Below are 25981 nucleotides of genomic sequence, written 5' to 3' on the forward strand. Positions count from 1 at the left end.
GGAGAGGGTGTGGCTGGCGTGGTCGACAGCGCCTTCGCGCACAAGAGCGTCTCTTGCACAGAAGGAGCCATCAAAAGAAGTGAAGAGAAAAGCGGTGCCATGGAAAAAGAAAGAAACGGCACCGGCAGCCGAACGGGCTGATGGGGCGGAGGCGTCACGGTTTCCCAAAGATGATATATACATATACACATATAGAGAGAAAAAGGCCTATGCTCAAGCGACACACGTATGCGAGGCAAGAGGAACTGCGCGGGAAAGAGGAGGAGAAGGGGGAAGGAAGAGGGGGGAGGGATGAGTTGTTCACGTCTTCGGTCTTGGCAAGACTCGTTCTTCCTCTCGTGCACAGAGGCACCTTTGACATCTCCCTTTCTCACGGGGGTGGGGGTGAGGGGGGTCAATTTTTATTTGGTGCTCGTTGCTGCTTCTCCCAAGAGAAGGGCATACAGGCGTGGAGAAGAGAAGCTGCTTTAACGTGCGAGGGCATAGCTCGCTTCTAAAAAGGTATAAATCATGGTCGATCTCGGTGACTTGTGTGTGCCGCAGAACTGAGTGGACATTGTGAGCCGCGCGGGCGCATGCGTGAGAGAGAAGGGGAGAGAAAAAGAAGGGGATGTGGCCGTGCCAGCCTTGAGTGAGAGGGGCGCGCGCCTGCACATACAGAGAGCAGATGCCGAGGAGAAAAAGATTGCGCTTTCTTTGATGAGGGGAGCCGATCAGAATTGCGTTTCAGCACCGTCTCGTTGCGAAGGCCTCAACGATATCGGATGCCGGCGTTGGGCCCTGCCCATTGACTGACAGCGGTGTCGTTGCTTCTCCCTTCGTCAAACCACCGACGCGTCACATTTGCCAGAGCACACCTGCCGGTTCAACGAAGATAAACCATGCCGCGCGCAACCGTGTGCATGTGTGCCTTCCAGGTCGATTTCTTCACGCGTCAGCCGGGATGGTCGTTGCATTTTTTTTCCTTCCCGTTTCTCGTACGAGTTTGTCACTCTCGTCGAGGAGTCCACCAGCCACAAAGGAAAAAAAAAGAAGCGGATACCTCAATCTAACGCGGAAGGCACCTCTTGTGCGCCCATACAGAGGGGAAGAAACGTCACGCACACGCACACGCACACTCACGCAAATCTATACCTGAAATACAACAGAGGATGGCGCTGCCGCACCACGACGTCACCGGCGTGTGAGGAAGGGGAAGGAGGCGGAGTCGAGGAAGAGGCGTTGGAGATGCACCGGCGCAGTCGGTAGTGTCTATAAGAAAAAAAGATAAGAAGAGAAATGTCATAGGAATACACCCACACACATACGTCTGTACACAGGAATGCGTGAGCGAAGTATAGAGTCGGAGTGAGCGGGAGAGGAAAAAAAGGTTGTATAGGGGGCGTGCAAGAGTCCCACCAGGCAAACGAGCACGTCCCTTGAGGCAGAGCGCACCGTGGGGGAGAATGGTACGTATGGATAAGGTGCTCCGTGCATGAGCCTTTTCTAGCGAGTGCACTCCTCCGCCGCGGCTCTTCGTGGCCATGGTTCATGCTGGGGTCTACTTGAAAAAAAAAGCATGCTTCTGAACGCTTACCGCATCCGTCAACGAGCCAACGCATCGTGCATTGATCTTGTGACGTCCTCCTTGCATCCCGTTCACTTTATCTCAATGCATCTAGGAATTTTCTGCGCACCGGCACAGCCCATTTAAAGGCCCCGTCCTGACTTTTACTTCGCCCCCCCTCCTCGTCCCCCCCACGCAGAGAGGGGCAACCTCTTTCTCTAAGGGAAGCACGCCCGGGTGCTCACCAGCGCCAACAGCGCCACCGCACTCCACTCCGACCATGCCTGCATCGATCTTCTATGGAAACGTCTACTGAGCGCATGTGCGGTTCCCTCACGGCCTGCAAAGCGTAACAGATGTGATCGTTCGTTGCCGCTAGAGAAACACCGACAACAACGTTAAACAGTGGAGGGAGGGAGGGGCGTTGATAGTGGCGGTCGTCGTGGTGGAGAAAGAGGTGGTAGTCATGGTCGTCCTTGTCGCCTCTCAGCGTCTACGTACAAATACACGCGGACCCTACAGGAAGGGCGAAACACATCAGAGGAGGAGAAGTGTGTGTGTGTGTGTGTTGGGGGGGGTGGGCGGTACGTCAAGAAAATCGACCTCGACTTAGAACCAACAACAGCTACAAACGACAGTACCTAGGCCGACAAAGACATGGCGCGTATACGTATTCTTCGCGCGCGCCACATACGACGAGGCGAGCGTAGGGGTGAGCGAAAAGGGGGAGGAGGGATAGGGCACAGGAAACCGATCCTCTGAGGCACACGCTCGCCCCACAAGGGCAAGGACGTGACACCGTGCACTCAGAGAGAGAGGGGGGAGAGGGAGTGAGACAAAGGGGGGAGAGCTCTTACGCATACACCAGCGGTACATCGACGCTCGTGTTCAGTGGAAACTGAACACGAATAAGCCAAGATCGTCTAACAATCGTAACACAACGGCAGGCCATGAAGGGGTAAGTCAAAGGTGGCAATGCCAGTACACACGGACGAGCGCATATGGGGAGAGGAGGAGGTGGGGAGCATGTGGAGAGGCGGCACGCACGCCCCGACTCTAATGGCTTCCAACCTCGGTCCTAAAGAAGCCGCATATATATATATATATATATTACTGAAAGCGGAGAAACGACCGGTGAGGGGTGTGCGAGCACGCGAGAATGGGCCCGGGAGAGAAAAAAGGTGCGTGCGAGCGGGAAGCCAGCGATCCCACGGTTGCGAGTTGTCATGTCGTGTAGCTGCTTTCCGGAACGAAGGAGGGCAACGAGAAGGGATAGAAGAAAAAAAAAGCAGCAGCGAGGAGGGATACCGCCCCTCTCACGCCTTGTGGACAGTCGCTTTTTTAGGGGTGGTCTTTCCTTTGGCAGCCTTTGCGGCCTTTGGCTTTGCAGCGGCCTTTTTCACTGCTTTCTTGGCTGCGGTTACCTTTTTGGCGTTGGCCTCCGTCAATGCCTTGGCAACCTGCACCTCGAGCGGCTTGTGGAGTTCGTACAGCTGCGACAAGGCAGAAAATCGCTTACGGTAGTTGAGGCCCTTCACCACCTTGTAGTTCTGGCGCACAAACTCGGCGAACTCGGTCTTCCGCGGTGGCCTGGCGCGCTTCGCCTTGCGCAGGCTTGGGTGCACCTCTGCCCTTTTCTTCAGATCACGGCGCTGCTGCTGTGAAAGTTCCTTGTACATTTTGGAGAGCATTTTTCCGCGCTTCGCAATCGACACGCCTTCCAGCGCCGGGTTGTTCTTCTGGTCCATCAGAAAGATGGAGAACGGGCTGACGCCGCGGAGAAGGCGAGCCGCGCGGAGCATGGCGTGACGGCAAGAGGGGGGAACGAAAAGGTGACACGCCTGAGAATAAAACAAGAACGGAAAAGAGTTTAGAGGTGTTGAAAAAGTGCGCCCCTACAGGAGGAAAGTGGAAACAGCGGATGACGGCGAGGTCGTCAACGTTGTGTTTGGATGTGGATGCGCGCACGGAAAGGCAAAGTTCAACGATGATGAGCGAGGCTGTCAAAGGAGGAGCTGAGACGAAGCAGAGAGAGGATGTCGTGGCGGGAGAGGAGTAAGGGGGCACTGTGTCTCTGTCTCCTTGTGTATAGCGCCGGGGCAACGGCCGTGCGGTGTATGTATGTGTGTGTGTGCGCGCGCGACTGTGGAGGGGGTCGGGGCTTTCTGGTCAAAGCACCGCATCAAAAAGGCAAAGCAAACGTGCTGCTCGCCAACAGATCAGCGGCAGTTCAAGGGTGAGGGGTGCGCGAGTACTCCGTTGAGAACGCGCACACAGAGGGGGAGAAAGAAAGGAAGAGAAAAAGAGGGAGAAGGTCATCCAGAAGGTGGAAAGTGGAGCAGAAGCGATGACGATGACGCGGTCGACAACCCGTAAGCGAAGCACACTGACAGGCACCCGATATGAAGTGCTGTAACCTCACTTTTTTCCATGAAATCACACGCTGAATGTACTTTTTAGAAATATACAGACATATGCCATGACACTTGCTAGGAGGTAGGCAACCCATGTCAACCTCTCTGTCTCTGAGTTGGCCGTGACACACCCGCGCGGCAATTACACTTTGCGACTTCTCTATTTCTCTTTACGAGTACGCCGATGCCGACGTCGGTGGATATGTAGCGGGGCAGCAAAGAAGGGAGCCCATCGTAGGGTGTGAGCCGCGCCCGAGAGAGAGAGGCAGAGAATGAAAGTGGCCATCTCGCACTAGCCCCGCACTCCTAGACTCGAAAGAACCACAGCACACGCGGCACATCAGTGGCGGGATGCGTTCACTAGGATACGCACGCGCCACCCACACATCTAGGCTGCTGGGGCAGGACGCCTTCTGCACAGGGCTGCCTCGATGCGATGTGCGAGCTCGTGGGCATCGCGCATGGCACAGTGTAAGCCACCCTCAATGATACCCCAATTCTCTGCTAGCGAGTGATACCAGCAGCACCCCGTCTCCTGATTCATACGGCCGCTGCTGTGTGCATCGGTCGTGAAAGGCGCGCTCGGTCCGCGATTCACCTCCCCATCTTCGGCAGCAGCCGCCTCCAGCACACTCACGTCAAAGCAGTAAATGTCATCTGCCTTTGGTACCCATTTCCCCACCTCCGCCACCCCGTCCTCCTCGTGCGCGGCCGGATTGTGGCTGCACTGCCCCTGGAGGACAGCGGCGGCGTAAAGCCATCGTAACGCCTGCATGTCCATCAACGTCGGAGACGAAGGGTCACCTTTATTGATGAGAACCACCTTGGGATGGCGCACGAAATGGCGGTCGACGTGGCTAGCCTGGGAGTAATAGTCCGTGGTGAGGAACGCGGCATTGCGGTACGGGATGAGGTGTGTGTGGAAACATGTGTAGAGCACCGCCGCCTCATTTTCCGGGGAGAGCTTGCCAGGGTGGCAGAAGAAGTGCAGCGGCGCAATGGCCGGCGCGGACCCGCGCGCACACGTGCCCTTGATGGGCACAAACGCGTACTCGGCCGGCACTGGCACGCTGTTCTCTGCCACCGCGTATGCCTCAACGTCCACAGCAACGAAGATGACCCTTTCCCAGCCGCCAGCTTCGGCGACGCGGGCGAGGAAACGCTCCTTGCTACGCATGAGGTTGGCGGCGCCACGCGTCCATGCTCGTCGTGCAGGTTGCCGCGAAACGTTTTTAGCAAAAACCGATGATGCAGCCGCACGCGGAGCCCTTGCCCAAAACTTCACGTCAGCGGGTGTCGCGACACGCCAGCCGGGATGCAAGCTTTTCAGAACATCAAGCACCGCAGGGTCTATCGTTAGCGGCAGCGCCCACCCAACAGCCTCCGAGCGGTCGTACCCAGGCACGATATCTAGTCCCTCCCCACTGACGCTCGCCTGCTCGCTAAACAGTCCCTGGTGGGTGGCACGCAGGGTGGCGCGGTTGGCGGCCTTGTCGACCGGAATCAGAATGCAAGCGTCACGGTGGGCACAGAGAAAACGCGAGGCAGGCGACGGCTTGCCATCCTCGGCCCACGGCTCACTGCTTTCTGATGCGTGCGAGGTGGTGTTCATCACTGCTTCGCCGTTTAGCAGCGCTGAAGGCAACGAAGAAGTTTCACTATCATCTGCAACGCTGTCAGCGACCTGTTCGCCGGCAGGCATGTTGAGCAGCTCTGCCACGTCGTCAGCCGCCGGTAGCCGAGCGGAGAAAGACAATATGGCTTCGTCCTCTGCCTCTGGGGTGAGGTACTGGCACGGCAGATGAGTGCGGAAGAGGCCGTCATCGGCTTCGAAGACATACGCATAAGACTGGAACCAAGTGCCGAGCGTCTGCTCACGCAGCCGAATCTGATGTTCCACCACATCCGAGCTTTCTGCTTCGTCGCTACTGCCGCTGATGACTTCCTGCTCGTAATGTTCCATGTCACTCTCACTGTACATTTTTTCTTTCTTCTCGCACCTCTATACTCTACCGATTACTCTTTGTTTTAACTTTTCGGTCCACTTCATATGCACTCATAGATGGGCCTGCGGCTGCTTCGAGAGCACTGCAGGAAGAGGGGGTAGACGAAAACCCGAAAAGGGCTAGGATGAGCGGCGAAGTGACCAGTGGTACGCACACGCACACGCACACACAGGGAGAAGAAAACCCATAGAAACGACAACTCACCCGTGGCGCCAGATGAAAGCTAATGTAGGCCCTTCACTCTCCTTCTCTCCGGACATATATACTTGTGTAAGCATACCTTTCAGCACATCGAATGCGTGCGACAAAGTAGCGGCGGAGACCATAAAAAACGCGTTCGAGGCAGAAGAAGGTTGAGGGCGTGTCATTCGCCTGTCCACATGAGGGCAGTGTCGTGTGGATCGCCAGCCTCCCTTCGCCGACAGCGCTCAAGAAGCTTGCGAGGACACAAAGGGAGCTTAGGGGCGCCAGCAGAGCTCATGCAGAGAGCCTCTCCGACGAGGTGCAGCAGTGGTGCACGCTTTTCGTGAAAGCAAACACAACGCATACGCGAGAAGTGCCTTGTTCCCGCTGCCACGCCTACTTCCCCCTCCTCGGGCGTTCGCGTATTGCCCTCATCTCCTTCGAGTCACCCACATAAGATCGGGTCAGCAACGGAGAAAAAAAAACACAGTAATGGCGACGCTGCGGAACCGCGGCACCTCACCAAGACCGGGCAGCTCAGGTGCAGAGGCGCAGCAGAAGAAGGACTGCACAGAGAAAGGGGGAGAGCGACACTGAAGGCCTGCCATAGGTGCGTCTCCTCTGTTTGTGTTTCTTGTGGAGAAAATAAAACAAAACGGTCGTAATGTCAAGACCAGATGAGCGGGCGAGACTCGAGGACAGTGCGCGCTGGGGAAGACTGACTCGTTGCAGGAAGAAAATGCGTAACAGTTAGAGGCTGCTGAGAGGTGCTAGGAAGTACCCGCGACATGCGCGCTCCGTCAAGCTCCTTTTTTCCCTCCCCCCTCGCAATACCGCACCCCCGCACCGGAAGCCACCATATCACCTTCCCATTTTTGCAGCCTCGGTTGCCGCATCGCCGGCTGCAGATGCGGAGAGCATTTTCGTAATATTCTCAAAGGTGATGATTTGATTCCGCGTTGCTTCCACCTTTTCTTTCAGCGCATTGACCTTGGCGAGCTCCTTGTCTCGCTCAGCTCTACTCGTCGCTGCGCGGCGCCGCAGCATTTCGAGGTCGCTCTCTAGTGCCTTGAGGAGACGCGTGTCACGGTCTTTGTCTGACGAGGCAGACTCGTACACTTTTTTAGCCTCTTGCAGCTGAGCTTGAATCACAGCGAAGCGGGCGAGGAACTCGTCGACCTTCGCCTTGAGGTCTTCCTGTTCCGCCTTGGCGACTGCCAGCTGCTCTGTCTCTTCCTCCAACTGCTGCTGAAGCTTCGGCGCGCGGCGGAGGTTTTCCTCCTTCTTTTGATTGAGGGTCTCCATCTCGCCCTCGCGCTTTGCCACGAGCTCATCGAACTTCTCCTTGCCCGTGCTCGAGTGCTGATCGTAGATCTCCTGCTGCTTCAGAAGCAGCTCCTTGCGCGACTGTGCGTGCTGCTCGCGCTCTGCCAAAGCTCTCGACACTTCATCCACCTCGGCGATGCGCTTCTTGAGCTCGTCGGAGATTTGCTTCCGTTGCAGCTCATCTTCCTCCTTCACCGCCTTGAGCTTTGCCTCTGACCCGTCGTTTATCTTCTCGAGGGTCTCTTGCACGCTCCTCAACTTGGCCAGCTTCTCTTGCTCGACTTCCAGCCCCTTCCGGAGATCCTCCTCCTGCTTCAGCTTGCTGTCAAGGCCCCGCTGCGCTGTCTCTAGCGCAAGCTCGCGATCGTGAATGCGAAGCAGCTGCTTGACGAGTCGCTCGGAAAGTGCAGACATGCTGATGGAGAAGGACAAATGCGTCTGCGCGCCCCACCACCATCACCGCCGTATCCTTTTCGCGTTGTTGTCGCCCAACACAAGGCGAGAGCGGAAGACGAGTGGGCTTCGCCGCACACACGTACGAAAGGGAGAGGCGCAAAAAAGGGGGGGTGGAGCGGAGGAAGGGGGAGTCTAATCCTTTCTTTGCAACGCACTTGCGCCTCTACGGGATGGGGGATGGGAGGGGGGGTGATATCTCTGTGACGCGCTCTGAAGCGCGGGTCGCTGCTTTGTGGGCGGATATATCGATGCGTGTGCGAATCTGCGAGCCGGAGGAAGTTCTTCACTCTGTAATGGTGGGATGCCGACCGCCGACGCGAGGTAAGAAGAAGAAAAAGAAGGAGAAGAGAATTCGTGTAATGGTGCACAACATCAGTGCATGGGAGTCATCCATTGCAAACGTGAGGCGAGGGGCACTAAAAGGGGATGCGCATCGGCCTCCGCGCCTACTCTCTCTCTCTCTATTTAGGTGTGTGTACGCGCAAGAGCTGAGGGAGAAGCGGTCGCAGCGAGTGCCTGCGGCGAGTGTGTACATCCCAAGAGGTACAGTGTGTCCCCCGCCGCACATGCCACCCCCATCCTCGAACACGTTACATGTGCAGGCATGCCGACAAGGTGCCCTATAACGAATCGAATAAAAAGAAAAAGAGCCAGCCGTCACCACTTCACAAATGCATTACCGTTAGCGGGGGAGCCGACCAGTACGCGGGGAAAGCAAACGGCGCCGAGCAGACATGGGAAGAGCTAAGAGACGAGGACAGCGAGAGCCGACACTCAGGACTGCCGAGAACCATCATCCGCTTCTCACACGCGCTCATGCATGCGCGCAGTGGAGATGTGCAGAGGGCACTCTCACAATTCTTCCTCGGGCCTCTCCTGCCGCTCGGTTCCATCAACAGAGTTGCGGCCCTGTCATCCGAAGGTGACTTCTCCACGCCAGCGACCCGTGAGCACAGACGCGCCGGCCAGCGTGTCCGCACAAGCGACCGAAGAGCAACGCAATCGCGCCAGCGTGGAGGTCTGTTCCGTGCGAGGGAGAGAAGAGAGCGTAATGTAGCCTTGCCACACACCCACACGCACAGCGGAGGAGACACCAGACCAACGATAAAGCTGGCGTGCGACGCTCAAGAATGGTGATGGCAGTGTCCAGCGGTGCACGAGGTACACGGGAAAAAGGGGGAAAAAGTGGAGAGGGGAGGGGTCAGCCATGAAGGCGCAACAGCTACGCCATCGATCCAATCAGTTCCTCAAGCACGGGACAATGCAGCCGCCGTCATCCTTTTCGAGCCCTTAGGATGCCTCTCCCCCGAGACTCGCACCTCCGCCTTGAAATGAGTCACGCAGGTCTTCGGCTACGAACTTCTTGAAGTTTGCGCCGTCGCGGTTGGAGATTTCGGGGATCGTCAGGAAGACGATCTTGCGCGGGATTGTGGCGTCGAACATGTACAGCGTGACGTCGCCACTATAGTGCGATTGGACGTCCTTCGTAACTTTCTGCAGCATATTCTCGCAGACGCCGCACGGGAAGAGCGGGTTCGATTCCTTCATCAAGGAAGTTCCGTGCACAAATACCTCGCGCACACACCAGGTGGGTACCCCCAGCGAGGCAAGCTTGCCCATCGCATTCTGCTCGGAGCAGCGGGAGCCGCTTGGGGTACTGAGTTCGTAGTTGACTGCGATGACACCTCGCCGCATACACTGGCACCACGAGCCGCTCGGTATGCCCATCTCTTCAATGTCTGAGGGAATGGGTGCCGCGATGTACTCTTCATCTGTGTTGATTGGGTTGTCACCGTTGCGGTGGCAGTGGCACTTGTTTACATCCACAAAGGTAAGCACCGACGTGACGACCGGGCGTGTAGGGTCGTGCTTGCGCCAACTGCAGTGCGCGTGCGTGTGGCGGAAGTTCTGAATCATGCGGGTCACATTGCTGAAGAACGTGTTGGGTGGCTCCTTCTTCAGGTCAATGATGCTGAAGGCTTCGTCGGTGCCGTAGCGGGTGCGAATCAAAGCGCACGCGTCCATCACAAACGGGGCAACTTGCAGCTGCGAGAACGCAGACGCGGTCATGTTCAACAGGTCGCCGACGGTGCTCAAGAACCCTGGTAGTTTCACGGGGGCCTGGATGCGCGGGAACGCCATGAGCGCATTCTGAAGCAGCATCTTTGTGTCCAAGTCACGAAGTACCGAGAGCGTCAAGAATGCCTCGGCCCACGCTGACGGGATTCTGGAGGCCAGTGAGTCGAAGGCGGCGTTGCCCAGGACTTGCATGTCACCGACGGTACGAATGCCCTGTTCGTCGAGGAACTCATAGAAGGCCCGTTTCTCGTTGGGTGAGAGGGCGTCGTCTACTACATGGCGGCCCCACTCACGCAGGCTAATCTCTGACGCCTGCACCTGCTTGGGCGCCACTGGCTTATCGGCGTGAATGTAGAGACAGCTGATGCCGTTACGGCATGCTTTGTTGAAGCGGCACATTGTGGGCACCACAGCAGGCAGCACCTTTGCTGCCTTAAGGCCCAGGGCGAAGAAGTACCCGGCCGTCGGCTGTATCTGGTTCTGCGCTACACGCACGTTTTCACCGGCCTGGGCGACCGTGAGCGGCAGCCTCGGCAACGTTTCCAAACGCAGGCGCCACGCCCCAGGCTTGAAATGAATGCGCTCGCACGAACAGCCCAGCTTCTCGCACCCGAGGAAGCAACGATGCACCTTCTTGGGAGAAACGTAAAAGCGAATGGGCGGCGGTTGCACGTCCCGCTTGTGAAAAAGGTAAAACGAGACGCCGCTGCCGTAAGTGCTTGGCGCTGCTGCCGCATTGTGGGTTCCTGAAGACCCGATGCTGCCGCTGAGCGTGGGCGGCGACGCGCGGCTACGGTCGCTGGGAGACGGACAACGTTTTGTGGCCGGTGATCTCTCCAGGGGCGTTGCGGGCGACGCTGCAGGCGAGCGTAGGAAAGGGGACCGGTAAAACGCCTGCGGGCTTTCGGATGTTGCGGGACTTTGTGACCGAGTCGACAGCCCTTTCACCATCCGGTGCGTACTTCCCATCGAGCAGGCCGCAAAGGCGTCATCGTCGCAACGCAGCGACGCGTCGTCGACGTGGAGGGCGAGCACAACGTAAGACTGTGCCTGCTGCGCCTCCTTAAGGGGCAGATACCCCTTGTAGAAGCGGATGGAATTGAATGTTTGCGAGGCAATTTCAGACATGACTTGTGAGACGTGACGGGGGGAAGAGAGGGGGGCGGAGGACGTCCAACGAGAGAGAAGGGGAGAGAGAGAGAAGGCGGAGGGTGAGCGTGGCGGGTGCTGCTACCCTGAGAGGAGCGTCAAAGCAATGAGATCATTGAAAAAAAACAAGGTGCACGATCCCTCAATCTCTGGGAAGAGCTGACGAAGCAGATGCCCATGGCTCGGCGAAGACGCAGGCGAAAGATTGCGCATTCATGGTCGTCTATGGCTCATCGACACACGTACCTCTACTCCTGCTCCAAAGGGGGGGCGCCTTGGGCCGCCAACGCGTCAGCCGTTGCGCAGCTCTCCTCCTCTTTCATCGTGCGATTTGGCGCCTTGTGCTGAGCTGCGCAACATAGAAAGAGGGGGAGGGCAGTAGTGTAACCGCTTCGGGACAGCAGAGCACTCGTTGCGCTCTATCGTCCCGTATGCAGTTCCGAGGTTTGCGATGAGCCCACTGGCGTATGTGGGTGGGTGGGGGTGCGCATGGCGAGCCTCACTCCTGACGCCATCTAGCTCCGCTGCAGAATGCCTCGCCAAGGAGGTCGGCGTCGTAGTCAAATAAGGGATCCAGAACAAAAGCTTCCACGCAGCTGTCACAGTACTCAATGACCTCCTGCATCTGCGCAAATACATCCGTGCGGTATGCACTCAAAGAGGCTTTCCCGTGAGCATCCTTGCTCAAAGATGCGTCCTCCAGCCCAGGCAGCTCCACGCTCTCCGCAGAGGAGGTCAAGCTTGAGACAGTGCTCCCACCTCGACGCAGAGGCCGCTGCTCAGGTGCATGCAGTGTCACGTCGATCTCGCTAGCAGCCGTCGTTCGCCAACAGCACATTTTTTCACAGGAAGGTGCAGTCGGGTCTACTGGTTCCTCGGTATCGAGGCCAAGTATGCTGTCTAACGTTGGAAGGGTTCCAGGCGCGGGGTGGACGGATAGAAGATCACGCGCCTTCTCTGGAAGATTACCCATAGCCGCACGTGGAGCAGCGGCCGTATCGAAAAAGTTATCGAAGCTTGTGGGTACGTCCATAGCCCCCGTCCTAAGGAACGCAAGGAGACTGCCTGTGCGCGTGCCCTCCTCCAGCGCGATTGTTTCCACCTCCTCCTCTCCGCCATTCCAGGCCGCAGCCGACTGCGCTTCGACAGTTTCCGCGGATGCTGTGCCGTCACACAGCCTATGCCCTTTGTTGAAGGGGCGCTGATGGATCACAGAATAAGGTCCCTCCGCATTTCTCGGCGCGGTACTCGAGGGTTGACGCTCGGCGAGCGCACACTGCTCTGCACGCACCTCGTGACCTTGCAGGCGCTGACGCAGCTCTGCGACTGCAACCGCCAGCTTGCTCGGATCTGAGCGCTCCTTGGCTGCAATGGTGCTAAAAGCAGATCGGGTCCCCTCTTCGTCCTCGAGTCGAGCCAGCGCGGTCACCCTATCATCCTGGGTAAGCTGCAAGAAGCTCGCAACGAAGCTTACTGCGTTTTCCTCGCGACTGTTCATGAAAGCCTCCAGTGTCGCCTGGACCGTATCGCGAGGGGCCAGCGGATCACTGTGCACCACCCCCGGCCGCGGCACCAGGCCGACTGGTAGCTCCCAAGCTCTTTCGAGGCGCTGCGCCGCGTAAAAGCGCAGCGCAGCGCTGCTCACGCGGCTGTGCTCAGCCTCGGACATGGCACCAGCGCATGCATACGCCAAAGGAAGAAAGCGGCGGGGACACGCACGCGTTGAAAAGCTGCGTGGCGCAAAGTCGCTTTGGTGCGAATCGGACCTATTCCAGGGTCCACCTCAGTCCTCCGATCTCAGTATTGTGGGTGTGTGCTGGCGCTCCATCTGCATTGACGCTCAAGATGGCAAGGGAAGAGGAAGCCGGGGGGGGCGGGCGGGCGTTCCTCAATGAAGTATGCAGTACAGAAAGCGTAACAAAGTGCGTCAAACGGTGCGAGAGTGGTGAGAAAAGCAGCCATCGCCTGCCCACTGAAGGAAAGCCAACGCTGGCCGTGTACAGGCAATACATTTGTATCCATACGTCCTCTTTTTCCAACGCCTTCATCTCCTAACAACGTTAATGGGGTAGATGAGATGCGAAGCAGCGTCGCTTCCCGCTACTAGCCAACAGCACGCTGCGTGGCCTGCGTCGCACCACCTGAACACAGGTTACCGTGCATCTCTGAATGCGGACAAGCGATTGTGAAAGGGAGTTCCTAACAAAGATCTGCTGCCCCACCTGTCATTCACCCCTGTTTCAGCGAGGTGGCAGCGCGTCCGAGGTGGCCAGCCGCTTCACGTCTCAGTACATCGTGCATGAGAAAGAGGATACGCAAGGGGGGTTGGTGGAGGAAGTAGTAAGGGCTCATGCACTCAAGAAGAGCATGGCGCTCGTCACACAAAGCACAAAAGAAGTGAAGAGAGTACGAAAACCATAGCCAGCGCTACCATACCGCGGCGGAGGGGGGTGCGGTGCGGCAGTGATGGGGGAGGGGGGCACACGGATACCGGCCTCAGGACACCCCCTCCTTTAAAAAAGGATGGAGATGGATGAAAAACACACACACACACACGAACGGACAGACACACACCATGAGCGCGCGGGTACGCAGAGCCATGCACACAGGAGAGAGTACCCACCAGAGAGTCGCCTCTTTATACAGTAGTTCGATAGGCAGAGACTCGTCCCAACCACCAGTTGTCGAATGACTTCTTGCCCCACGCTGTCGCGTGTTGTTGCTTCCTCGCCTCGACACCCTTCCGCTTAGCCGTCACGACGATCACGACTATTGCCACTCTTTCTTTGGTGTGTGTGCATCCCCTTTTCCCATTCTTTTCTTCGCCCTCTGACTTTCGCTCCCACTTATCACGGTGAGCTACCGAGTGGAAAACGCAAAAAGAGAGCGAGAGAGAGAGGGGTCACACATAACAAAAGAGGGAGACCGCAGGAAAAAAAGGAAGACACTGACGGAGGCTGGCAGCGAGTGCAGGGGAGGGGAATGTGATGACACAGCAATAAGGCTGAGCAAGGGGCACGTATAGATCAGTATTGCTGCACGACGGCGCCAACGAGCACTAACAGAAGAACGACACCATCTGGATGTTGCAACCGAAGAATCCACACCCAGTCGGCGAAAGAGGGACAGCGGTTTAGGCAACCATGTCCACTGTAGGCCAATCATCAAAGACTCATAAGCACGAGGAGAGATCCTCTCGTGGCGCTGAGGGTGCGCCGTTTGAATGCAGCCGCGCCTGTACCGTTGTGGCCTTGTCTGCTCGTAAGGCCTGACGCTGCGCTGGCACGTCGCTCGCTGTCCGCTTTCATGCGCTTCAGCATCGCCAACCCTTCTGTGAAACTCCTTTTGCTTTAGGCTCGCCGCATTCCTTGAGCTTCAAAGCTGCTCGTCGCTCCACGCAGATGGGGACTCGTGGTGCCCCCCTCCCGCTTGGGTTGTTTCGTGAGTATTTCAGTCATCACTAGGCGTTGCGGTGATCGACATTCAAGCAGGCAAGAGAAAGACACAGCATGTGGAACACTAGCGAGGGGCAGAGGCACAGAGAGACAGAGATAGAGAGAGAGAGACAGACACACAGACGACACCGCCAGTTCTCCCAGAAGTGAGCTTTTGGCGGATGCCTTCCAACCACGTGCTCGTGATCCATGCCACGAACAAATTTACCCTGCTGCATTCGGGGCGTTCTCTTCTCTCCCCTGCCGCGATACACGTCATCGCCGTGGATCGTGCCCATGCGCTTCTTCACCGATTCCCAATACCCTTCGCGTCCGCGCGCGCTCGTGCCTCGCGCCAGCACGGTAGTCGACGCCACTGTCCCTGGTCCCTCGACATAGAATAAGAGCGGAGAAAAAAAAGAAAGATGAATATAAAAACAAAAAAGGAAAGAAGAAAACGAAACGAATTGGTAAGAGCCACGCAGACGAAGACAGACACACCTGGCAATGTCAAACAGAAGACGAAGAGAAAAAAAAGCAACAAAGCAGGCAGCGCCAAAGTAAGAGTAGTAAGGGGAAACAGAGATAGAGAGACTGAGACGGCCACAATAGACAGAGATGCGACGACGTATATCACTGAAACCCATGAGATGTGTAACGCAGCATACGCAGCGACACGACAGGAGAGAGGGATGGGGGGGAGCAGCAAAACACACACACACACATGCCAGCAAAGGAAAGAGACAACCAGATGGTCAGCATCAACACCGAACGCGTCACAAGTGGCAGACCGCTGGCAAAGCTCAAGCCCCAACCGTAAGCGAAGCAGTTCTTGTGTGAGGCGCCCCTTCTCAGCCATACGACACGCCAAGCGAGCTCTGCGTCAGCCCGGGCTGCCATAGGTCGATCCCCTTGGGCAACGCACCGAATCGGTGAACCGGGCACGCCCCTGCCTTAAACGCTGCTCACTTCTATGAGAAAAGAAAAGGTTGGGTGAGAAACGTTCAAGTCAAGCTAACACGTTGCGAATGATATGCATCGCACAAGCAGCCTTGGCGTCGCAGGTCTCTGCGATGCTATGCCGTTCCGCACCCAACTGCTGACATCCGCGGTGGGATATCACTTTTACTTCCCTTCCTGGTATGTGTCTGGCCCTGCGTCACCGCCCGAAATGGGTCGGCCTTGACAAGGATAAGGATACGGTTTGGGTTGCCTCATGGAGAGCTGGAGTGGTGGTGCCGGAGATACAACGCTGCGGTGCCCCCACATCATCAGAGGCACAATGGACAAGCGGAAAGAAGAAAAGAAGGCAAAGAAATCCGCGTGGGAAGCGGCGTTCTGGCCCAAACTTCATCATCGCCATCACGCACAAATCAAAGCAAAGAGAGGACTGAAATGAAGGGACGGGAACGTACGGGTGACATGCACCGATGCTCCAAGGACCACCACAGCCGCTGCCACCGACTACTGGTGGGGGCCGGTGCCATTGAAGAGCACACATGTATAGAAAAGCAGAGCAGAGAGAGAGGAAGCGAAGCGCCTCTCTGACCTTTGAGCGAAGAACGGAAAAGAATTCAGTTAAGTCCGCCCCCCCTCCCCCCTCTCCTCCCTCGTCAGAGAAGAAACGGTGAAGAGAGATACAAAGGGCAAAGAGAGGGGGAGGGGATGGCGATCTCGCCTTTGCTTTTCGGCCTTCAGTGTTCACTTTCGCACCTGTCAGCACCGGTGCAATGCTGACACAGAACGCGAAGGAGGCGTTGGTGAAGGTGGGCTGAGCAGCGGGCAGCGAGCCTGGACCTCAAGCCGGTCATGTGTCACGGGCACACGATGAATGGCGCACGCCCCGTGTGTCAATCGACGTACCTCAGCGAGCTCTCCCTTGTGCTCCTCGTCTGCCCTACCCCCACCAGAAGTACAGCTACGTGTGCTCGTGAATCGTCGCCCAAGCGCTCTCCAAGCCGAACTCCACGTACACAGGGCGGAGGTCACTGAGAGCCGCGCTTCATGCTGAGCGAAGGAAAGAGAAACGGGAAAACAGCGAAGGCAAAGTGTCCCAGCATCGCACGGTCAACAGTGGGAACGTGAGACGTGAAAAAAAACAAAAAAGGGGGCAGCCAAAAGGATGCGAAGTGTTTCTCGTCGTCGTCGAGGCATTACTCAAACAGCGAAATGAGCGAGAGAAGAAGCGACACAACGACTAAAGAAAGAAAATAAAAAATAAAAAGCGAAGCACACGTGACATACTCCGCTCAATGCCCCCTTACGAGGCGAGAGAGAGCGAGAGAACACAAAAATGTGGGGATCGGGTGCATCACACGTGCCACACGGCCATACATGGACCCCCTTCTTCTCCAAGCTGCTCTGCAAGATAGGATACGTCCAGAATGTCTCGTCCCTTTCGGAGTCCTCGCTTCTTCTATTCTACTCGCGCTTTTTTGTCGTTGTTCGCGGTCATTTTTTTTCGTGTGGTGGGAGATAGGACGTCGAGAAAGATTTGGCAGCATCTTATTTTGCAGCGAATCCGTTCCGCACAGAACACGGCCCCCACCACATAGTTGAAAGCACACCGTCACACTTCGAGCACCGCCGTTGCACGGCAGCTGATATCCTTGCCGAAACACAACGTCGACGGAAGAGAAAGAGAGGAAGAAAAGAAAGGAAGAGCAGGAGCCCTTCACTTTCGTTATCGCATCTCGACCGTTTCGGCTTCTTGTAGTGGACTTGGTAGGCCTTTGACAGAGGATGCCTCGTTGTTTCTCTTCTGTCAAAGGCGGATCACACATACACACACATACACACATTCACGGAATGATGCCCACTAATTAGATGCCATCTTTATCCAAAAAAAAAGGCGCGACTGGCAGACGGGGGAGTAATGCACTGCGAGTGCCTCTCAGGACGTCAAAGGGAGATAGAGAGAAGGGCAATACAAATAGAACAGCCGAGACGCGCGAATGCTAAGGGATGGTGCGTCAGGACACAGAGTTGAGTAGTGCGAAAGGAAGCGTGTGGGTGAGGGGGGGCCAACAGAAAAGAAAAAAGAAACAACGCACGCCATTGGCTTCGGGAGTTCCCTGTTTTTTTTTCCATCCTGTGGCACTGCGAACTGTTTGGGAGAGCTCTCAGAGTACAGGAAAGGAAAAATAGAAGATCCGCACCGGACAGCATCATGCACTTCATGTAATTTGGGAGGCGAGCGCGGAGGTGATGTTGCCGGGAGTCAGGGCGAGAAATAAGCACACGAGAAGTAGAGAGAGAGACAAGAAAAGAGGAGCACGCACACGCGACTCCGTATACCGAGCTTCATCGCTCCTGCGTAAAAACGTTCTCGTCTCCTATCTTGTGTGCTGTTCGCTGCACTTGCCTTGCCTCTTCTCACTCCTTTTCCGTGCCAATCGCATGTATATTTTCTCACTTTTTTTTTTGCGTCCTCTTCTTCTGCTGCTTTGCCACCGTCGCCTTTCGATTCTCCCCTGCCTCTTGTCCATTTCTAAAGACGTCGTGCTTGTGAATAAGTTCTTTTTGGTTTTCGTGTTTCCCATGCTGACGTCCCTCTTTTGGTATTTGTGTATGTGTGTCTGCGTAGACGGTTGCCTTTCTGCGTTCTTTTTCTTTTTTTCTTTTTTTTCTTTTTGATTGGTAAAACGAAGAAAAAGCCAATCGAAATAGAGCGCACAAACTGAAAAATAGTCCGCAAAAAAAAAAGAACGAACGTACATAGTAAACGCAAAAAAAAAAGAAATGCAATAAAACGCCCTGGAAAGATAAAAGAAGGGGCGAAAAGAGAAAAGGAGAGAGGAAGACGGAGGGGAATAGGGAGGGGGGAAGGGGAGGGAAGAGGGGAATCCGCAACAGAGCAAATAGGGGAGAAGAAAAAAACAAGCTGAAAAAGGTAAGAGAGATATCAAAGCACATTCGAAATACCCACACACACATAGAGAGAGAGAGCAGTGGTGCTCCCCCCTCTCTCTGTTTTTTTTCATTGCATACTTTTTGCCTTGTCGTTCCTTTTATTACTGTGTTTCTTGCAGTGGCTGTCAGCGCTAGTCTCGCGCTGCTTTTTTGAGAAACGGAGGAATCCAAGAGAGAGAGGGGGGAGGGGATGGAGAGAGGAGACGGCATCCTCAGACCAAAAAAAAAAAACTGACAAAGTTGAGAGGAGAAACAGAAGAACAAACAAAAAAACGGACAGGAGAAACATAAGCAAAGGGGAAGAAAACATATAGGACGGCGAAGAAAAAGGCGTGAAGCACACCAGGTGTGAACACACACACACACACGCTAAATAAAAATTGGGGCGATGTGAAGGGGTGGCGTAATAAAAAGGGGAAAAAGAGAGGTGTGTGTGAAGAGGACAAAGGAAGCGTCTCACGTACTCTCTCATTCCCTCTTGTTCACGGGCTCCGTTGGCCGTCTACAGCCAATTCTTCTTCGCCGCTATTGCTGATCCATCCCATTCACTGCTGCTCTTATTTGTTGTCGCCGCACGACCTACACCTTTGAATCTTTCTGTGAGTGGAGACGAGGAGAACGGAAAACTGAAAAAAAAGAGGCGGCGGAACGGTATTCTTAGGGAGGTCAGAGAAAGTGTGAATGACGTCAAAGAAGAAAAGAGAAGACGTCATCTCCGTTGAAACGACACATGGGAAAAAAATGCGGTAGCGTGACTTGTCTCAAAGGGAGAAAGGCAAGCGGAGAAATAGGAAGAGAGGGGGAGAGAGATGGAAACAAGCAAAGAAACGATGCTGCGTGAGAGCACGCACAGAGGCTTGTGCGTCTGGAGGATGTCATTGCTTCCTCCTTTCTTTTTTTCTTCTGTTGCCCGCTCACGCTCGCGGGTGCCGCGGAAAAAAACAATTGAGCGACCTCCAACGGCAAGAAAGGTGAACGGCAGCAATACGCGCATCATCCTCCGCGTTGTTTGAGTATTCTCACCGAGAGCCGCGCTCTTTAAGGTATGCGAGAAGCATCGCTGGTCGATCTGTCTGCATGACGCCGGCGCCGATGTGGTCCACGACGTAGCCCCAGTTGGCGTCCTTGTCGCGCAGCGCGTGATCGTCGCTGTAGCCGCCACAGGTGGTTGGCCAGATGGTGTTAATCCAGAGCGCCGCGCTGGATTCTTTGGCACTCTTCCGAATATACTGCAACACGTCGGCGTTTTCCTTGTGAAAGTTCACTTCGTACAGATCGTGGTTCTCGGCGAAGATGCGGTCGACGCTCTCGTATGTAGTTGTCTCTGTGACGTTCACAATAGGCATGAAAATAATGCGGTTGAGCACGTCCGTGGAGTACCGCTTGCACAGTTCATCGAAGGGGATCTCCGACTTTAAAATCGTCTGCTCCACCATGCCCGTCTTCACGAGGATTGGGTAGAGCTCATCCAGGTAGGCATCGGCTTTGTCCAGGTTGACAATAATGCGGTCCTTCGCGAGAAGCAGCACTTCCTCCACCGTCGGTACCGTGAACTCAGTCATGTTGCCAAGCCCATCCTTCAGACGCAACTCACGCACCTCGGCAAGGGTACGATCGCTGACTTTACCAGTACCGTTCGTCGTCCGATCCAGTGTCTCGTCGTGCATAAGGATAAGCGCGCCATCGCTCGTGCGCCAGACATCTACCTCGACAATGTCAGCACCCATTTGGATGCAGCTTTCCACGGCCTCAAGTGTGTTCTCTACGTAGTTGCGCCAGTCACCGCGGTGACAGGCGACGCAGACCGGGAAAGTGGAGTCAGGATAGTGGAGCGGGAGCCGCAAATGAGGGCGCCGGTTTACGGCATCTCGGATGAGCGACGGGTTGAGCAATTTGTTGTCGATCTGTCTTTCGCGAGGAGCACAGGCGCGCAGAAACCGCGGCTGAGACATAGCTGCTGTTGACGGCATTGCAACAAGGAAGGTTTCTGAGAGTCGATGCAGCGAAGTTAGGAAAAAATGACGTGAGAGAGCGGCCCAGACGCGAGGGTTTCGGCTCGGATAGGCGGCGGATGCGCTGTAATTGGCCTCAGTACGAAAAAGAGGAGAGGGGAGCGGCGTCTTTACCTTGGTGTACGAGAGGAGACTGCTGTGGGAAGGAGAAGGTGCTCGCGATGAGTGCGCTTCGTGGCTTCTTTTTCCTTGGTTCGGCGCGTTGGATTCACAGAGAGAGCGGCTCAGGAGGTATGTGAGCACGGCTTGCGTGACATTGCCTGTGCGAATGGTCGTCAAGGAAGCAGCACCGACGGAGAGAGAAGGTGCGCGGGAAGAGCGGGTGCGGGGAGGAGTGAGAGAGAAAGGATGGTGATGAAAGGGAAGACTTCAGGGCGCTGAGAAGAAAAATTTCGCGGGTGCGGGGTTGGGCAGCGTTCGTCAACGCAGTAAGGTGAGGTGGCGCCATCAAGCGCAACGGCATAACCAAGCGTATGTACGAAGGAGAGCGCGAAACAGGGGCGTACGTGAAGGTAGCGTGCATTTTCTGGCTAAGAAATACAACACAGCACCGCCAGAGGCGTGAGGCCCATGGTTGGATGTGCTTCTGCCGTGATGCGCCGCCCGAGCCCACGGCCAGCTGTAGAGCCCTCTCTCCCTTTCGAAAGAGGGATGCCGGATGCCGCTGAGGCCCGCCAAGGGCACCTTCCCACACGCGGCAGCCGAATAGACGCGAACGAACAAATATCTCTGTGTCTCAGAAGGGACATGCCCCACCGAGCGCCAGCACACAGTTAGCCTGCAGGTGTAGGATGGGCCAGTTGCTGAGTGACCTCTCTACCTGGACACTAAGAAAAGAAGTCTGCATGCTCTCCGGGTGAGGAGTGCGTGAAGCCGGGATGGGGTATCCAGACACATGCACGTCTCACGCGCGCACACACGAGCGCCGCAGGGAGGGTACACGAGCATAGGTGGAGTTAACGACTGAAGATGAGCGTGTATCGCCTCCCTCTCTCTGAGCGAACTTTTGTCGCTCACAAAGGTCCACACATTTATATACATATATGCACGCAGCTAGACATGCGTCTGAGCGCTAGGTGAATATGCAAGGATATTTTCGCCGCCACCGCCATGCCCTCACATACGTACCATGAAACCCGCAGAGACGCCTCCAGTACTCACACGCACGCGGACGCACCGTCCAACGTGGAAACGGAGTCCAATCAGCAAAAGGTCAAAGGAGGCGAAACAGCACACGAAAAAAAACGTCTACCTGCGCCATGGCGAATGCGAGCGGACAGCTAAACACACAGAGGGAGTCACTCATACGATCGCGTCGGGGCGTTCACAGATTTCGAGAATGAGCGAAGAAAAACGTTACACGGCCGCATAGCATCGACACCAATGCGTAGTGCACCCTCGCTGCGTTGATGCCCATCTGGCGAATGGCGCAGCACGTCAGCAATTCCTCCCTTTTGTTTTTCTTTTCCTCCGCCTATTCTTGACAATAAGGCGTCCTGCCAACCGATCGAAGTAAACGAAGACACATACAAAAATAAAAAAAAAAGAGCAGCAAAAACTCTAAGCACAATGCGGGAAGAGGTGAGGGCAACAAGGCAGCTCTCCACCCACCCCCAAAAGGGCAAATGGCACGAGCAGACACACACACACAGTGCGCCAGACTGGGACTTCGCTACCATCGCGCCAGGGAGGGGGCGAGCATGAAAGACTCGTGCGCGTGGAGTAGTAGGCGCGCCAGCAGGGAAAAATGACAGCAAGAAGGAAACTATGTGTTCCTCTGGCCTCCGCGCACTAGTTGCACCCGCCATGTCTTTCGCTCACCACCCCTCTCACCAACATATACGCACACAGGCATACTTTCATCCGCTGCCACCTCATATACTGCCTCGCTCGCCTTCTCTCGCATGCAGCACCCACCGCGTCATACCTCTCCTGAGATTAAACAGGATAAAGGAAAGAAGAGCGAAAAAAAAGGGGGCAAAGTGACGGCGATACAGTACACAAAAGTGAAACCGTACTTGCCAGATGCGCGATGAAGCGAGAAGACAGCGCAGCTTCTATCACCCCCGCACCCCCCCAGCTGCCCCTCTCTCTTTCTCTCTCTCTGACGTCCACCACTTCAGCGAGAAATGAAACAGACATCCATTTGCCGGAAGCGACGAGTCGTCAAGAGAGCCAGAGTCGACGAAGCGGGGGCAGTCGTACAATCTAGTATCTTTTTTTTGTAATTGTGGATGTATGTGCATGTTTATGTGTGTACGTGATCACAAATGCTTCACAATGGCACGCTCACATGTAGCCCCCGACGAGAGCACGGGTCATGCTCGCAGACAAGGGACGCGCTGATGATGTACTGCGCAACCCCCCCTCCCTCTCTCCACGCGAGAAAACCTTGCAGCATCTCTCAGCCCGCCTATCTAACGCTTCGCGTCTTTGGGGGCTGCAGAGGCTGAGGAGGCGCGAGACGAAAAAGAGCTGCTGCGCGTGTGAGAGGCGCTCTCACTACCGTCCGTGTACGCCGTCTCCTCATCCAAGTACGTCGTCTGGTCCGTGTAAAAGTAGCTCCCGGAGTAAGTGTCTTCCTCCTCGGTGTTCGACGTTCTCGTTCGATCGTCCATGTAGGTTGTGACCTCCGTGTACTCCACCGAGCTGGATATAGCACTCGCCCTCACGCCTGATAAGGCGGCTGCGGAGTAACGTTCAGGACTGAGGCCACGGTTTGACGAGCCCCCCGCTGCACGCTCGGTCGCGCGGCGCGAAGAACCCGCCACTGGGTCGTAGACGCGCCGCGACGTCGGCGTCGTGTGGCGCGACACCTCATAACTTCTCGAGCCGCCGCTCCTACTAACCGGCGCCATGTCGCTATACGTCGCCTCGCGGGCGTCGTCATCTCTGGGGCTGTCATCAGGCGCCTGTGGCCACGCCTGAGCGTCCTCCTCGTACACCGGCTCCTCTTCATCCGTCTCAAAGTCCTCATACTCCTCCTTGGCGTTTCGGTGATCAGCTTCAGCCGGAAAGGCGGAGAATGACGGCGACGCGGCATCCAAATCGGCCCAGCGCGGCTGCGATGTCAAGAGGCGCGCCGGAGCAGAGTCGGACGTGTCCGTGCCGCCCACGATCTGCACACCGTCCTCGTCCTTCTGCGGAGGCGTCCACAGGCTATTCACGCGGCGCTCTTCGCGACTGCAGCGACGGTAGAGGACGAGCAGCACAATCGTCGTTGCAATGAGGCAGAGAAAGATCCACACAAGGGTGAGGTAGACAGGAATCAGCGCATGGGCGAGGCGAACCCTCTTCCGGCCGCGCTCGATGCGCACAGCGACAAAGTAAAGAGAAACGAGCAGCATCCCGTTTGAAAAAAAGGAGCCGACTGTGTCGAACGCGACGCCGATCTCGGAGCGGACGCCGATGGTGTACTTCATCAAACTGCGCAGGCACGCCTCTACGACGCGGAGGCCGGCACGGATGCAGAAAGGGATGAAGACGATGTACCACGAGCGGTCTAGCTGTCCGTCAAGCTTGAAGCCAATGACCACCCACTGCGCGACGCCGCAGGCCATGTGGAGGAAGCCCATGACAAAGATTCCGTTGTAGATCACAGGACTCGGGCGGCTGTCGTTAACCTCCATCTGCCACCGCAGTCGCCTCGGCCAGCGCCAGATCAGCGACGTGGTATAGTAGAAGATGTCGCCCAAGATGGGCATGACCATATACAAGCGGTACCACCCCAACTTAGACGCCGGGTCATCGAAGATTTGGGTGCCGATCACAAAGGGGATACAGAAATAACATGCAGCTGCGAGGAAGTTGCCGACAGGGGACACGCGATCCACCTTGGGCATGCCTTCCCGGTATGTCCGTGCCGTGAGGACGTTCATCGCGACAGCGAGGATGGTGACCGCCACCATGATCGTGACAAAAGCCATAAGCGGCACCACAACTGTCTGCCAGCCCCACAAAATATCGCCGTCGTCCTTCGCTGCGAGGAAGGCGAAAAAGATAAGTAGCAGCGCCACTTCCACCAAGAGTACAAGCGCGTACAGCAGCACGGACCCGACAGCTCCGAGGACAGGGACAAACGGCCCCCACGCGCCGCTGGCGAGGAAGCCGTACGCATCCTCCCCTATGGAGTCGTACAGGTATTTGCGGCTGCGGTTGTACAAGATGAGATACGCCTCATAGTAATGGTGGCGCAGCGTCACCTTGCGGAAATTCCATTTCACCTGCCGCGCCGTCGTCGGCGGAATGAGGTCGAGGAGGTGGTAAAGCCTCCAGTTACGCTGCCGCGGCGGTTTATCGCAGCACATTAGTCTTCAACGACAGCAGTGATATATGGGGGCGGTGATACGAGGTACGCTCACGCGCGCACACAATGCACTGGCCTTCGCACAACGAGCCTTCACACCTCTTTTTTGCACAAGGATGTATGTGTCTCTTCGCGAGGCAGAAAAAAGGGGGAAGGTGTTTGTCACAGAAACAGAAGAAGCGAGGCGCAAGTGTACCAACTAGGGAAAGGGAGCAGGCAAAGGATGCTGTAGAAGGAGCAGAATCTGAACGGAAAAGAGACAGCTGGTGCAAACGTGCGCTGCTCGGTACAATAGGCAGCCCTGCACGAAGACGCTGAGAATGTCAATCAGATCAAGAAAGAAAAGGCCAAGATGAAAAAAGAGATGGAGGTCCTGCAGTCAGAAAGGCGGGGAAAGAAATGCTGGGTGACAATGTGATGCGCTTGGGTGTAGGCGTGGAGTGTCAGCACTAAACTAAAAAAAAACGGGGCAAGGGAGGAGGGCTGTGGCAGGGAGCGGTGGCAGCGACACTTTTCTCGGGATAGCCTCTTCAGCGCTTCATAATCCGCATGAACCCTTTCGACAGAAGACGACGAGAGAGAGTGTGTGTGTCGGCCTGACAGCCGTTGCGTACACGTTCTGCTCCGCTGAGGGACGGGGGGTGGCGTACCGCGAGAGGGTCAAAGCGCCGCGCGCCACGCCGGTGATGAGACACAGAGAAGGCGGGCGCAGCCGCACAGAAAAAAGAAAGCGAAGATAAACCAAAACACTCAGGCCCACTAAATTGCGGATGAAGCGCCGTTCCGTTGCCGATCCGACCGACAGGCAGGTTGAGAGGTATGCGAGATGTATGCGTGCGTGGCACTGTGATGCAAGAGGAAGGAGGGTGCAGAAGCAAGAGGTGATACGCATGCTTCTGCGGAGTGGCAGCGGAAGACCGCCCCAACCATACCACACACACGAGGAAAAAAAAGCACACGGCTCTCTAGCGACACTAAGAGACGGCCGTTGACAAGCGGTAGCCACCATCCCATCTCTAAAGAGAGAGAGAGTGCGCGCACGAGCTTCTGTTTGAGCTGCACACCACCATCACGACTGACTGTTGCCGGTTGGTTTGCTCGCGTTCTGTTCTTTTTTCGTTTCTTGCCACTTGAGAAGCGCGCCAGCGATGGAAAGAG

General features: G+C 56.1%; 7 protein-coding genes across 7 annotated transcripts; all 7 read right to left on the minus strand.

The window, feature by feature from the left end:
* Positions 1–2862: 2862 nt before the first annotated feature.
* Positions 2863–3348, minus strand: LSCM1_00626 (uncharacterized protein; the record flags this gene model as incomplete). The annotated part of the gene is made up of 1 exon (XM_067318271.1): positions 2863–3348. The coding sequence occupies one exon, from the start codon at positions 3346–3348 to the stop codon at positions 2863–2865; it is 486 nt and encodes a 161-aa protein (XP_067174376.1).
* A 1000-nt stretch (positions 3349–4348) lies between these two features.
* LSCM1_00627 (uncharacterized protein) lies at positions 4349–5941 on the minus strand (the record flags this gene model as incomplete). The annotated part of the gene is made up of 1 exon (XM_067318272.1): positions 4349–5941. The coding sequence occupies one exon, from the start codon at positions 5939–5941 to the stop codon at positions 4349–4351; it is 1593 nt and encodes a 530-aa protein (XP_067174377.1).
* A 1069-nt stretch (positions 5942–7010) lies between these two features.
* LSCM1_00628 (uncharacterized protein) lies at positions 7011–7889 on the minus strand (the record flags this gene model as incomplete). Its single annotated transcript, XM_067318273.1, has 1 exon — positions 7011–7889. The coding sequence occupies one exon, from the start codon at positions 7887–7889 to the stop codon at positions 7011–7013; it is 879 nt and encodes a 292-aa protein (XP_067174378.1).
* Positions 7890–9221: 1332 nt separating this feature from the next.
* Positions 9222–11138, minus strand: LSCM1_00629 (uncharacterized protein; the record flags this gene model as incomplete). Its single annotated transcript, XM_067318274.1, has 1 exon — positions 9222–11138. One exon carries the CDS (start codon positions 11136–11138, stop codon positions 9222–9224), a length of 1917 nt encoding a protein of 638 aa, XP_067174379.1.
* A 520-nt stretch (positions 11139–11658) lies between these two features.
* LSCM1_00630 (uncharacterized protein) lies at positions 11659–12828 on the minus strand (the record flags this gene model as incomplete). Its single annotated transcript, XM_067318275.1, has 1 exon — positions 11659–12828. One exon carries the CDS (start codon positions 12826–12828, stop codon positions 11659–11661), a length of 1170 nt encoding a protein of 389 aa, XP_067174380.1.
* Positions 12829–19524: 6696 nt separating this feature from the next.
* LSCM1_00631 (uncharacterized protein) lies at positions 19525–20475 on the minus strand (the record flags this gene model as incomplete). The annotated part of the gene is made up of 1 exon (XM_067318276.1): positions 19525–20475. One exon carries the CDS (start codon positions 20473–20475, stop codon positions 19525–19527), a length of 951 nt encoding a protein of 316 aa, XP_067174381.1.
* A 2459-nt stretch (positions 20476–22934) lies between these two features.
* Positions 22935–24824, minus strand: LSCM1_00632 (uncharacterized protein; the record flags this gene model as incomplete). The annotated part of the gene is made up of 1 exon (XM_067318277.1): positions 22935–24824. The coding sequence occupies one exon, from the start codon at positions 24822–24824 to the stop codon at positions 22935–22937; it is 1890 nt and encodes a 629-aa protein (XP_067174382.1).
* Positions 24825–25981: the final 1157 nt, after the last annotated feature.

Source organism: Leishmania martiniquensis, chromosome 36, assembly GCF_017916325.1.
Source record: "Leishmania martiniquensis isolate LSCM1 chromosome 36, whole genome shotgun sequence".
NCBI lineage: Eukaryota > Euglenozoa > Kinetoplastea > Trypanosomatida > Trypanosomatidae > Leishmania > Leishmania martiniquensis.